At 52.7% G+C, this 11729-nt stretch overlaps 1 protein-coding gene across 2 annotated transcripts; it reads left to right on the plus strand.

Moving 5' to 3' along the window:
• Positions 1-1734: 1734 nt before the first annotated feature.
• SSRP1 (structure specific recognition protein 1) lies at positions 1735-11475 on the plus strand. Of its 2 annotated transcripts, none has more exons than XM_060104634.1 (17): positions 1735-1891; positions 2409-2509; positions 2956-3141; positions 3985-4090; positions 4376-4566; positions 4672-4902; positions 5043-5146; positions 5230-5358; positions 5598-5819; positions 6574-6646; positions 7058-7196; positions 7314-7359; positions 8820-8949; positions 9595-9765; positions 9902-9990; positions 10533-10719; positions 10972-11475. In XM_060104634.1, exons 2-17 carry the CDS (start codon positions 2456-2458, stop codon positions 11041-11043), a joined length of 2130 nt encoding a protein of 709 aa, XP_059960617.1. In that variant the 5' UTR covers positions 1735-1891; positions 2409-2455; the 3' UTR covers positions 11044-11475. The 2 variants fall into 2 exon arrangements, with proteins under 2 accessions (XP_059960617.1, XP_059960618.1); XM_060104635.1 differs by lacking the exon at positions 1735-1891 and adding an exon at positions 2082-2187.
• The last annotated feature ends 254 nt before the right edge of the window (positions 11476-11729 follow it).

The raw sequence follows: 11729 nt of genomic DNA on the forward strand, positions 1-11729 counted from the left end.
AGCCTTTCTCTGCTCTTGACACTCTGGGCTGCCAAGAGTCCAGGGCCAGGGTGGGGGACCCCCTTTTTGTTCGTCTCCACCCCACTCCCCTGTGATGTCATGGCAGGGGTGGGGTCTCCAATCCCAGGCTCCTGATTGCCCAGGATGCATCTGGCTAGGGCCCTCTGGGACTCATGTTTTATCTGCACTCTGTCTACCGTTTCTGTTCCATTCTCTTATGCTGCATCTTCAGCCCGGCTCACCAGCTGCTTCATGCTCTCCTGAAAGCCCCTTGCAATATCCCACCCCCCAGCCACCTAATAGCCTGCTTGAGCTGAGTATCCCCTTCACTCCTGAGTGTCTTCCTAAAGCTGCTCGACTCTACAGCCATCCCCTCCTTTCTCGAGTTGCCACTAATAGCATGGGTCATGGGGAGGGGGTCTCTTGGTCTCCTGGGAAGGGGTGATTAAAGAGTCTTATAGTTCCCATTTCCTACTCATGCTGGCAGTGGCTGAAGCTCTACCTCTAACACTGCATTATCATACTGGGTTTTTTGGGGATTTTGTTTTACTGTCAGTTTACTTATGTGAATCATTTGTTAGATTACATGGTCCTGGAAGGCTGGTGCTGTTTCCATCTTGTTTACTAGTTTCCTCAAATCTTATCACTGCATCAGAGCTCAATACATATTTATTGAATCTAGTTGAATTTATGTTGCTAGATAGTGCGGTAACAGCCATTACCCAGAGGTTAAAGTTATGAGTTCAGGGAGCAACAGAGCATTCACGTTGTCTCTTGTCCCAGGATCAAGTTAGCAAGCTGGTGTAACAGTAGGTCAGATTGTCAGAGAAATCTTGAGTTTAAATATTCTGTCCTGATGTCTTCATACAAGACACATATTATCAGTCATTCTGAATGTAGGGTCATGGTGAGGATGACAGAGGAGAACTAGACTGGGGTAAGTAGATTTGGATTCTTAGTCTTCAGCTTTGTTGCCAACTGAGACCCTGGGCCACACCTCTTAGGGCCTCAGCTTTCCCATCTGCAAAAGGAGGTTGGAGCAGACGAACCCAAACATGTCCTCTAGGTCTGGCCTTCTCTGATTTTGCAAGACGCACCCTAGCACTATATAAGGGGGGCCCTGGCTTCTGCAATCCCAGGCTGATGTGATTTCAGATCAGTTCCGGCTCCATGGTGAATCTGACACCAGCACTGAACTTGATACTGCTGCTGGCCAGCCCCTTCCAGGCGACTCACAACTTGCAGTTACTGATGTGAAGTTTTTGGATGCAGTGAACTCATTTCAAAAAGGATCCAATCCCATGTGACAGGGGAGGGCAGTACAGTCACAGGGACACCAACACCCGCACTCTCAGAGAAGGCAGTGGGAGGGGTCATTTCTCTCCACAACTCATGAAATATTTTCCTTCTGGTCCCACAGACTCCTTTCTACTCCACGAAACCACTATTGTGCAGGAGAGAAAGGACACACATCATTCCAACACGTACACACGCATTTGTGGAAAGTCTGATAAAATACAACTACACAATTTCTCTTTAAAACCTAGTCATCCCCTGAAGTGTCTGTAATTTTTAAAGAGCCCGACGCGCTCCCACTTTCTAGTCGGATGCCAAGCGGGTGAGACTTCAGCGCACCCCTCTTCCCTCAGGTCCTCCAGCGCCGACGACGCTCTATGTGTCCGCCGCTAAGGCGGGCCGGGCTCGCATCTCTCTAGCCAGCTCGTCTGCTCTATGGTCTGTGCAGGGCTTCCGGTGGCGGGACGCTGGGCCGCGCACGCGGGAAAAGCCTCCCCAGCGTCCCCCCCATCCCCCGCATCCCCACCCCCGCTCCGCGTCCCCCAGCGCGCCCACTGCCCGCACCCGGGCCGTCGCGAGGCGACAGCTTGAGAAGGTGGGTGGTCGCCGTCCCCGTTCCCCAGGAGGGCGCGGGCCCTGCTCCCCCGCGGGATGCGCGTGATGGGACCATTCCGCGTTGGAATCCGCGGGCAGCGGGCGAATCCATTTTAGGGGGAGGGGAGAACTGTGGGTCCGGTACCGCGTCGCGGCGGGGGCTCCGGGAGGGAAACCCTGCACTCTGAGCTGGGTTGAGGCGCGGGCGAGGTGCGGCCTCCCGGGCAGGCCCTGGGGCTCCGCTGCTTGTTGCCATGGCGCCCGGTGGAGTGCCCAGAGCGGGTGTCTGGTTGGGATGTAAGCGCTACTTCAGGCAGGCCCTGTTTTTCAGCCCAGGCCCGGTTTTTCAGCCCAGGCTGGGCCTGGTCCCTGGAGTAAGGCAGAGTCGGCCTGTAGGTTCCCAGGCAGAGGAGATCTTGAGACATCCCAGGCAGAGCAAGGGTTGCCACTTGGCTCCATCCGTGGGCAGAATGAGGTGTTGTCCTTTGTACTTACTTATCTTCCTCTCTCGAATTCAGATTCCCAGTTTGCCGTGTATCTGCACACCTAACAGCGTCAGGTCAGCATGGCAGAAACACTGGAGTTCAACGACGTGTATCAGGAGGTGAAAGGCTCCATGGTAAGAAGGGTTTGGGTTTTTAATACAGGTAGAGGGAGGGAAGTGGAGTCGACGTTTTGTTTACTAACAAGAGCTTGTCTTGATGATGTAGTAATATCATCAATGTAGCGACTTTGGAAAAGGAGTCCGAGTATGATATGTACTTGGTGTTTCCTCAACAAGAAGCAATACTGAGAGAGTACAAAAATTATACAATGTTAGAATTTGAAGGGACCACACCTGCTGCTCAGCCCTGAATCCCGAAACTGAGGACCTGCAAGCGTTCTGGATGCCAGGGACAGGATTAGAATCCACATTTTCTGGCTGCTTGTCTCTTACTGGCCCTCACCCCTTTAGCTATTGCTCCTGCGTTGCTATCTGGCCAGCCCAGAAAGGGTGCTGGGTGGGACTGACCCTGGTCTGCACTGTGTGCTGTTCCCGTGCATTTGGACCTGTTTTTCCAACAGAATGATGGTCGGCTGAGGTTGAGCCGCCAGGGCATCATCTTCAAGAATAGTAAGACCGGCAAAGTGGACAACATCCAGGCTGGGGAGTTGACGGAAGGTATCTGGCGCCGAGTAGCTCTGGGCCACGGACTTAAACTGCTGACGAAGAACGGACATGTCTACAAGTACGACGGCTTCCGGGAGTCGGTGAGGTGTCCTGTTGCCATAGCCCGCTTTTTACTGTGCCGTCTTCTTGATTTTTAACCTTCTAGAGAGAAGTGGGGCTCCTTTTTCTGATAACCATGTAAATGCTAGTTTGGGCTCCTTAGTGCAGGACCATTGAAGCTATTAAGCAATCAGTGTTCAGCTTTGGGTGTCAGTCTTGGGAGTTTCTTTGTGCCTTGACTCCGGAAGTGTTTCTACTGTTTTGATTTTTTTGTGGTTTCTGCCTGTTGCCTCTCTCCAGGTTCCGGGTCTTACGTGATGCTTTAGTTTGGGTTTTGTTTTTTCATTTTGAACTGCTTGAGTTAAAGACTTCATTTCATCTTCATTTCCACTTTCACTAAAGCAATACCTGTACAAAGTCAGAAAACCATTGTGAGGTGCATAGCCAGGAATGTCAGTCGTTTACTCCTCCCCCAGCCTGAGAGCCAGCCCCCAGAAACAACCTTTATCAAAAGCCTTTTTTTTTTCTTGCGGTACGCGGGCCTCTCACTGTTGCGGCCTCTCCCGTTGCGGAGCGCAGGCTCCGGACGCGCAGGCTCAGCGGCCATGGCTCACGGGCCCAGCCGCTCCGCGGCACGTGGGATCCTCCCGGACCAGGGCACGAACCCGTGTCCCCTGCATCGGCAGGCAGACTCTCAACCACTGCGCCACCAGGGAAGCCCTCAAAAACCTTTTAAATAGCTTTATAGCTGAGACTTTAAGTCAGTATGGGTTTCTGATAAAAGGTATATTGGGGCAGTTTCTCAGAAATAGATAATCCCAGAACGTTCAAGTTTGTGTTAAGGCCACTGGGGTTTACTGGGCTTGTTCTCTCCCTTCTCACAGGAGTTTGAGAAACTCTCTGATTTCTTCAAAACTCACTATCGCCTGGAGCTCATGGAGAAGGATCTCTGTGTGAAGGGTTGGAACTGGGGAACAGTGAAGTTTGGTGGTGAGTCTTGCGGAAGATTGAGGTCTGGGGGGAGAAGGAAGGATGAAGGGTTTCAGCCTTTAGCTTGTTTTACTCTCTTACTGCCACTGTTTCTGATTTCCTGTCAGTTTGTAATTTATCATGTACTTAAGTCGAGGACCAACGGTGCACTGTGCCTAGTCCCTGGGGTACAGTATTAACAAAATAGCCTCAGTGCCCTGTCCTTAGGCAACCTGTAGTGTGGCGGGACATAGTTTATGCAGATCCAAGGGAAGAGCTTGTGGCTCCATACGCCTTTTCCCCCAGGGCAGCTGCTTTCCTTCGACATTGGTGACCAGCCGGTCTTCGAGATACCTCTCAGCAACGTGTCCCAGTGCACCACAGGCAAGAATGAGGTGACATTGGAATTCCACCAGAATGACGATGCAGAGGTCTCTCTCATGGAGGTGCGCTTCTATGTGCCTCCCACCCAGGAGGATGGCGTGGACCCCGTTGAGGTGAGGCCTTCCCCGGGTGCCTTGGCAGCAGGTGGTGTGGAGCAGGCCCCAGATAGCCCAGGGGTGGGGTCTCTGCTGCCTGATTACCAGTGTGTGCTTTTGCAGGCCTTTGCCCAGAATGTGCTGTCGAAGGCGGATGTGATCCAGGCCACTGGAGACGCCATCTGCATCTTCCGGGAGCTGCAGTGTCTGACTCCCCGAGGCCGTTATGACATCCGTATCTACCCCACCTTTCTGCACCTGCACGGCAAGACCTTTGACTACAAGATCCCCTACACCACAGTGCTGCGTCTCTTTCTGCTGCCCCACAAGGACCAGCGCCAGATGTTTTTTGTGGTAAGCAGAAACCGCTGGGGGTGCGTTGCCCTGGGTTTTGCCCGAGTCTTTGGTAGACGTATCTCACCAGCGTTTAGTTCACCAGCACGTTCTTGCGGAGCGCCGACTGGTGCTGAACTTGGTCGGCTCTTCCTTCCCAGATCAGCCTGGATCCCCCCATCAAGCAGGGCCAGACCCGCTACCACTTCCTGATCCTCCTCTTCTCGAAGGACGAGGACATCTCCTTGACTCTCAACATGAATGAGTGAGTGTGTCCCTGGCCCAGGCCGGAGGCAGGTGTGCCGGCAGAAGGCAGCAGTGCTCGTGACCACGTCTTCCTGTTTTCAGGGAAGAGGTGGAGAAGCGCTTTGAGGGGCGGCTCACCAAGAACATGTCAGGGTCCCTCTACGAGATGGTCAGCCGGGTCATGAAAGCCCTGGTGAACCGCAAGATCACAGTCCCAGGCAACTTCCAAGGGTGAGAGTGCAGGCCTGGGCCCGTGGCCTGCTGGGGATGGGCTGTGCCGTGTCTCCGTGGTAAACCTGTCCTGGGATGGGAATGCAGCTCTTTGGAGGCCTGGTTGGGTTGTAGCTTGATGGTGTCCGTTGCCTCCATCCTAGCAGCTTAGTGAGGTTTACTCACTTGAGGGCCTGAGCACACACTGTGCCCCCTGCTGCTGAGGCGGCGCTGACTGGGCTCCCTGCACCTTCCACCAGGCACTCGGGGGCCCAGTGCATCACCTGCTCCTACAAGGCCAGCTCGGGACTGCTGTACCCACTGGAGCGGGGCTTCATCTACGTCCACAAGCCACCTGTGCACATCCGCTTCGATGAGATCTCCTTCGTCAACTTTGCCCGTGGTACCACCACCACTCGTTCCTTTGACTTTGAAATTGAGACCAAGCAGGGCACTCAGTATACCTTCAGTAGCATTGAGAGGTGAGAGTCTCTGCCAGTCACTTCCTGGGCATCCTGGTCCTGACCCAGCCTCGACCGGGAAGGCTGGCATGGCCTGGGGTACTCTCCAGGGTCGGGACTCTTCCCTGACTCTTCAAGCCTTGAGCAGAATTTTTCTTTCGCTTCCTGGAATTTGGTCCTCCTCCTTGGAGTGCTCAGGCTTTGGCTGCCTCTGCATTGCTTTCTTTCTGTACTTTCAAAAAAAGTCGTTCTCCGTATTACGAAAGTTCTATGTGTTTGGAACTAGCCCTTCTTCTCCTCCGCTCCCCCCACGATGGAAATGCTATCTCCCTCTTTCCTGGAATGAGCTTTGTGCCCGAGAACACGGCAGCTAATGTTTATTGAGCGCTCGCCGTGGGCTAAACGTTTTACAAACGTCTTCACGTTAATCCTCATAACAACCCTGAGAAGTATGAGATACAGACCAGTAAAAAGATGAACACATCCCCTCCCCCTGCATCCTCCCCTTGCTCTGTGCATATTGGTAAATAGGTGCACCTCCTTCCCCACCTTTAATTTCCCAGAACTCTTGAGACCATTATGGTTTCCTTCAAGGCTAGCGCCTGAGTCTTCCTTCCTGCCATCTTCCGGGAGTCTCTGAGCTGTTGGGTTGGATAGTGCGGTCAAGAGCTCCAAGCCCCACTGTCTGTCCTGGCCCGTGGGTGTCAGGACAGCGTGGGGTCCACCCCTGTGTTGGCCCTGCCTGTCTAGTGATGTGGTACATCTCTCCCCACAGGGAGGAGTATGGAAAGCTGTTTGATTTTGTCAATGCAAAAAAACTCAACATCAAAAACCGAGGATTGAAAGAGGTACCTGTGTGTGTGGAAAGGATGCGCCTCTCTCCTGTTCTTTCTGCGGGGCGAAGGGGCAGGGGTTTGTCTGGCTTCTTTTTCACTCTCTTTTCTCTTCTTACTCTTATAGAAAAAAGAGGTGCGTGTGACCCCTTCCCCCTCCTGGTGCAGGTTTCCTCAGCATGACCTTAGAGCAGTCTCTGCAGCCCCTCAGGAGCCCCCAGTGGGGCTGGGAGAGGGAGGGGCTTGGACTAACCCCGTCAGCAGGAAGTCTGGGGCAAAGGCCCTGCACGTTGGCTGCGTGTGGACAATCCAGCCCCAGGGTCTTCTGGGCGCTGCTCTGATCTACTCACAGGCATGGGGTGCGCTTTTTTGAGTCTGCAGGCGCCAGGGTGGTTTGCCCCTCACTCTCACCTCTGCCCTGACTAGGGCATGAACCCCAGCTATGACGAATACGCCGACTCCGACGAAGACCAGCACGATGCCTACTTGGAACGGATGAAGGAGGAGGGCAAGATCCGGGAGGAGAATGCCAATGACAGCAGTGATGACTCAGGAGAAGAAACCGGTGGGCTCACCTTGGCAGTGCTGTGCATGGGGGCGGGTCGGTTCTTCCGTGGGGCGGGGGCTGGGCGTCTGGGATTTCCATGGGGGCAGAGTTGATGCCTCCTGTGCTCTTTTTCAGATGAGTCATTCAACCCAGGTGAAGAGGAGGAGGATGTGGCAGAGGAGTGAGTTTTGGGTCCACCTCGTGGGGGTGAGGTGGCGGCCTATAAACTTAGGGCACCAGAATATTTCTGGACGTTCCCATGTGTCAGCGTTACCTACTGACCGAGGGTGGAAAAGTGACCTCCCGTGAAGTGATATGTGGAAATGTTTTGGAGGTTGTCAAGATGCTTTGTGAGTGCAAGGCACGTTGTGGAGCCAGAAAATGACAGTGGAGAGAGAATGGGAGTAAGGATCAGTGCTTGCCAGCTTCCCAGCTGGGGATCATTGGGTCAGGCGTTGCATCGCGGTGTCCTCACCTGTGAGATGGCAGTATTCTCCCCGTGCCGTATTCATCAAGACTCTTGATCGCTGATGTCAGAAACACGACTCAGACTGACTTTAGTGTAAGAGGGCATTTTATAAGCTCATGTAACTGGAGAGTCTGGTGATAGCATTGGCTTCAGGCACTTGGACCCAGCTGCTTATAAGCTGCGGGGAGTCTTTTTATTTCTTCGGATTTCCTTATTTTTAGTTAGGTTTGCCCCATGCGGTGTTAAATGACCCCGAGGAGCTTTGGACAGGCTTAATCCTACTGGTTGAACACCCAGAAGCGCTAGTGTCTCAGAGCAGTGGTAGACGGTGAGGTTACTGCCCCGTCCTGAGTCTGAGTCACTAGGATGTGCTCTGATGGGCCAGAACGAAGCCATTTACCCGCCCTTAGAGCCTGTGGTTGGGGTGAGCCCCTCCTGAATGGGGCAGGGTGGTTCCCAGCAGGAAATTGGAACTCTCTTAATCCAGAAGAATTGGGAATGAACGTTGGGCGGCAAAAAGAAAAAAAAATCTGCTAGAGTTCACTAGTTCTGCTCGCCGCATACTTACGAGGTCAGTGAGCAAATGCTTGTGAAAATGCCTTGAACACGGCTCAGCACCATTCAGGTGTAAAGCAGCTCCACCTTCTGAGGAGTTCCAAGTGTAACAGGTAGGAGTGTTGGTTGTTTGCGTAGGTACTGGGTTGGACTGAAGTTGGTTTTCCCCACTTTTTATATAGTAACTAATTATCTCTTCATCGGAAAAGACTATAGGGCAGATTAAAACGATTAGATCAAAGGAAGTGGTGAAATGGGCTTGGGGCATGTTCTGGGCAAAACAAGACAGTGGTTTTGTCCCCAGGAATGTGGGGACAGCGTAGGACCTGGGTTAGGTAGGCCATGACCAAGGAGAGCCACTGAAGCACACTGGTTCATTTGTTTCTCACTGATTGATTCAGCAAGTAACCCATTGCCATGGCTGGGTCTGGAGAGGATGTGGTTGAAGCCACCTCAGCACAGGGGAGGAAGCAGGGTTGGGGCCTGGTTGGGGGAGGCCACGGTCCTCCTCCCTCTCTCCTTTCTGGGCAGGTATCTTTGGGCTCATTTTCCTCCTGTCCTGAGGTTGCGGGGTGCTGTCCTCTCTCCCCGAGTCTAAGCCCCACTCTCCTTGACAGGTTTGACAGCAACGCCTCTGCCAGCTCCTCCAGTAATGAGGGTGACAGTGACCGGGAAGAGAAGAAACGGAAGCAGCTTAAAAAGGCCAAGATGGCCAAGGATCGCAAGAGTCGCAAGAAGCCCGTGGAGGTAGAGACTCTGCTAAGTGGGAGGGCGCTGGGGAAGCCGTTCTCTTTACCTGTCCTCCACCAGTAGGGCCTGCTGACCGGTCCTCCGGGGCTGATTTTTTTTTTTTTTTTGCTGTACGCGGGCCTCTCACTGCTGTGGCCTCTCCCGTTGCGGAGCACAGGCTCCAGACACACAGGCTCCGCGGCCATGGCTCGCGGGCCCAGCCGCTCCGCGGCATGTGGGATCTTCTGGGATCGGGGCACGAACCCGTGTCCCCTGCATCGGCAGGCAGACTCTCAACCACTGCGCCACCAGGGAAGCCCAAGGGGGCTGATTTTTATAGTCAGTGATGATGGGCTTGAGGAATGAATATCTTGGAAATTTTTCACTCTGGCCCTTGAGATAATCAGCTTCTGGGAGATTTGAATTGGGAGCAGGCTTCTTCTGTGCCAGGAGCCCAAGGAAAGGGGCCCCTAGTGAGCTTGACCCTGGGGTGCAGAGGGGAGGAAGACATGGTCTTTGCCCTTGGGGAGCTCTCAGTCTGGCGTGACGCTACTTAGTCTTCTCTCCATTTTATCCCCCTAAGAAATTGTCCAGATAAGTTCTTTGGGAGAATGGGGGGGTTTGTGGAAATGGATGGCCAAAGGCATTTGGGTTCTTACGTAGGTAAAGAAAGGCAAAGACCCTAACGCCCCCAAAAGGCCCATGTCTGCCTACATGCTGTGGCTCAACGCCAGCCGAGAGAAGATCAAGTCAGACCATCCTGGCATCAGTATCACGGATCTTTCCAAGAAGGCAGGCGAGATCTGGAAGGGAATGTCCAAAGAGAAGAAAGAGGTAAGTAGCAGCAGACATGAGGGGTTGGTGGGACTTTGCTGTATTGGTTTAGCCTACGTCAGGGAAGAGGCCTCATTTTTCCCTCTGTTTTTCCTCTGTGTGTGTGTGTGTGTGTGTGTGTGTGTGTGTGAGTCAGGAGTGGGATCGCAAGGCTGAGGATGCCAGGAGGGAATATGAAAAAGCCATGAAAGAATATGAAGGGGGCCGGGGTGAGTCTTCTAAAAGGTGAGTATTGGGAACAAAATGGCCCAGTAACTGCTTTCTTGGCAGATACTTTTGCAATTCCAGGTTGAGGATTGGGGTGTTAAAGATAATAGATATGCTTCTGACTGTGTTGGGCAGTGCTTCCCAGATCTGGGTAGGCAGTTGCCCAAGTATGGGTAATGTGCTAGAGAATTTCCTAAGTCACTTGGATAAATATGGCTCATTTTCCTAAGAGGGTCAATTTTATTTGAAGGTATGGGGAAATTAAAAATACTCATTATTATGGAGCATAATTCACATGGATTTTTAAAGATAAAGTAAGAGGTTTTAAGTAAATTTTGCATATAGGGCTGCTTCAGGGTAGCCCCTGATTCTTCCGGTTATTCATTTATGATGTGCTCCCTTGGGGCACTTGGGGCTGAGGTGGCTGGCTGTGCACATTGAGAGTGAGCTGGGCAGTGTGGCTGGGATTGGGAAAGGCCCTGTTAAAGCCAGGAGAGATTTGGCCTTGGCCATGGTTGGGAACTTGAGGGCCCAGCCCCTTTCCCCTCTTGCTAATCTAGGGATAAGTCAAAGAAGAAGAAGAAAGTAAAGGTAAAGATGGAGAAGAAATCAACACCCTCTAGGGGCTCATCATCCAAGTCTTCGTCAAGGCAGCTGAGTGAGAGCTTCAAGAGCAAAGAGTTTGTGTCTAGCGATGAGAGCTCTTCAGGAGAGAATAAGAGCAAAAAGAAGAGGAGGCGGAGTGAGGTGCGTGCAGCAGGAGTCTGGGGCTGTGGAGCCTGGGAGGGTGAGGGGCCTCTGAGTTGGTGGGGCAGGTGTTTCTGGACCAAGGGTTGTGCTTGGCCCTTAAGAGAAATGCGAGGTGGAATTCTGTGGTTCTGAAGGCTAGTGCTGGAGTCTAGGGAGGGAGTTGGGAATTGGGGACTCTTCACGGAAAAGTGTCGGGGGGGGCGCACCTGGACTCTACACCTTTCCATTTAAGAGACCTTTGGTTTTCAGGACTCTGAAGAAGAGGAACTAGCCAGCACTCCCCCCAGCTCCGAAGACTCGGCGTCAGGATCTGATGAATAGAGAGGAGGAAAATTCTCTCTTCTTGGACTTTACCCTGTCACACCCCCAGTCTCCCCGCCCCGTGTTTTGGTACCAGTTTCTCCTCGTATGAAATGTAGTCCTTGGATTCCGTGCCATCTGAACAAGCTCTCCTGCTAGTATGCACTTCCCTGGGGCAGCAGGGGAGGCGTCTTACTCTGCTGCTTCACAAGGATGGCTCTTTATAATTAGGGGAGAGATTGGGTGGGAGGCAGGGCAGTGCAGGATCCAAATCCTTGTCTTGCTTTCCCTACCTTTGGGATATAGCTGCTGCTTGTCCTGGTCCAAGTTGCTGCAAGCAGGGGTCATGTGAGGTCAGGTCTGTAGCTCTTAACCGGGGCCTATTTCTACTTTTATTTTGTATTTCTGGTCTGTGAAAAATCAACATTTAATAAAGGGAACTGACTTTGGAAACCATGTCCTTATGCCTTCTCTCTAGCCCTGTTGTATTGCTGCCACTTTTGTGTTTACTGCACTCTTCTGACCCTTCATCTGGGAAGCAAGTCTCCAGGTACATCCTGTTCTGTTCCCGGCTGGACAAGCATCGTTTTTCACTCTCTTCTGCTGGGATGGGCCACCGGAGAGTCTAGAAATGAGAGCTGATCTGATTAGGAAGTCTCTCGCATAGTTGCACTCCATTAGCCAAGCTGAGGGGGCAGCTCCGGCTC

This window comes from Mesoplodon densirostris, chromosome 7 (assembly GCF_025265405.1).
Source record: "Mesoplodon densirostris isolate mMesDen1 chromosome 7, mMesDen1 primary haplotype, whole genome shotgun sequence".
Lineage (NCBI taxonomy): Eukaryota > Metazoa > Chordata > Mammalia > Artiodactyla > Ziphiidae > Mesoplodon > Mesoplodon densirostris.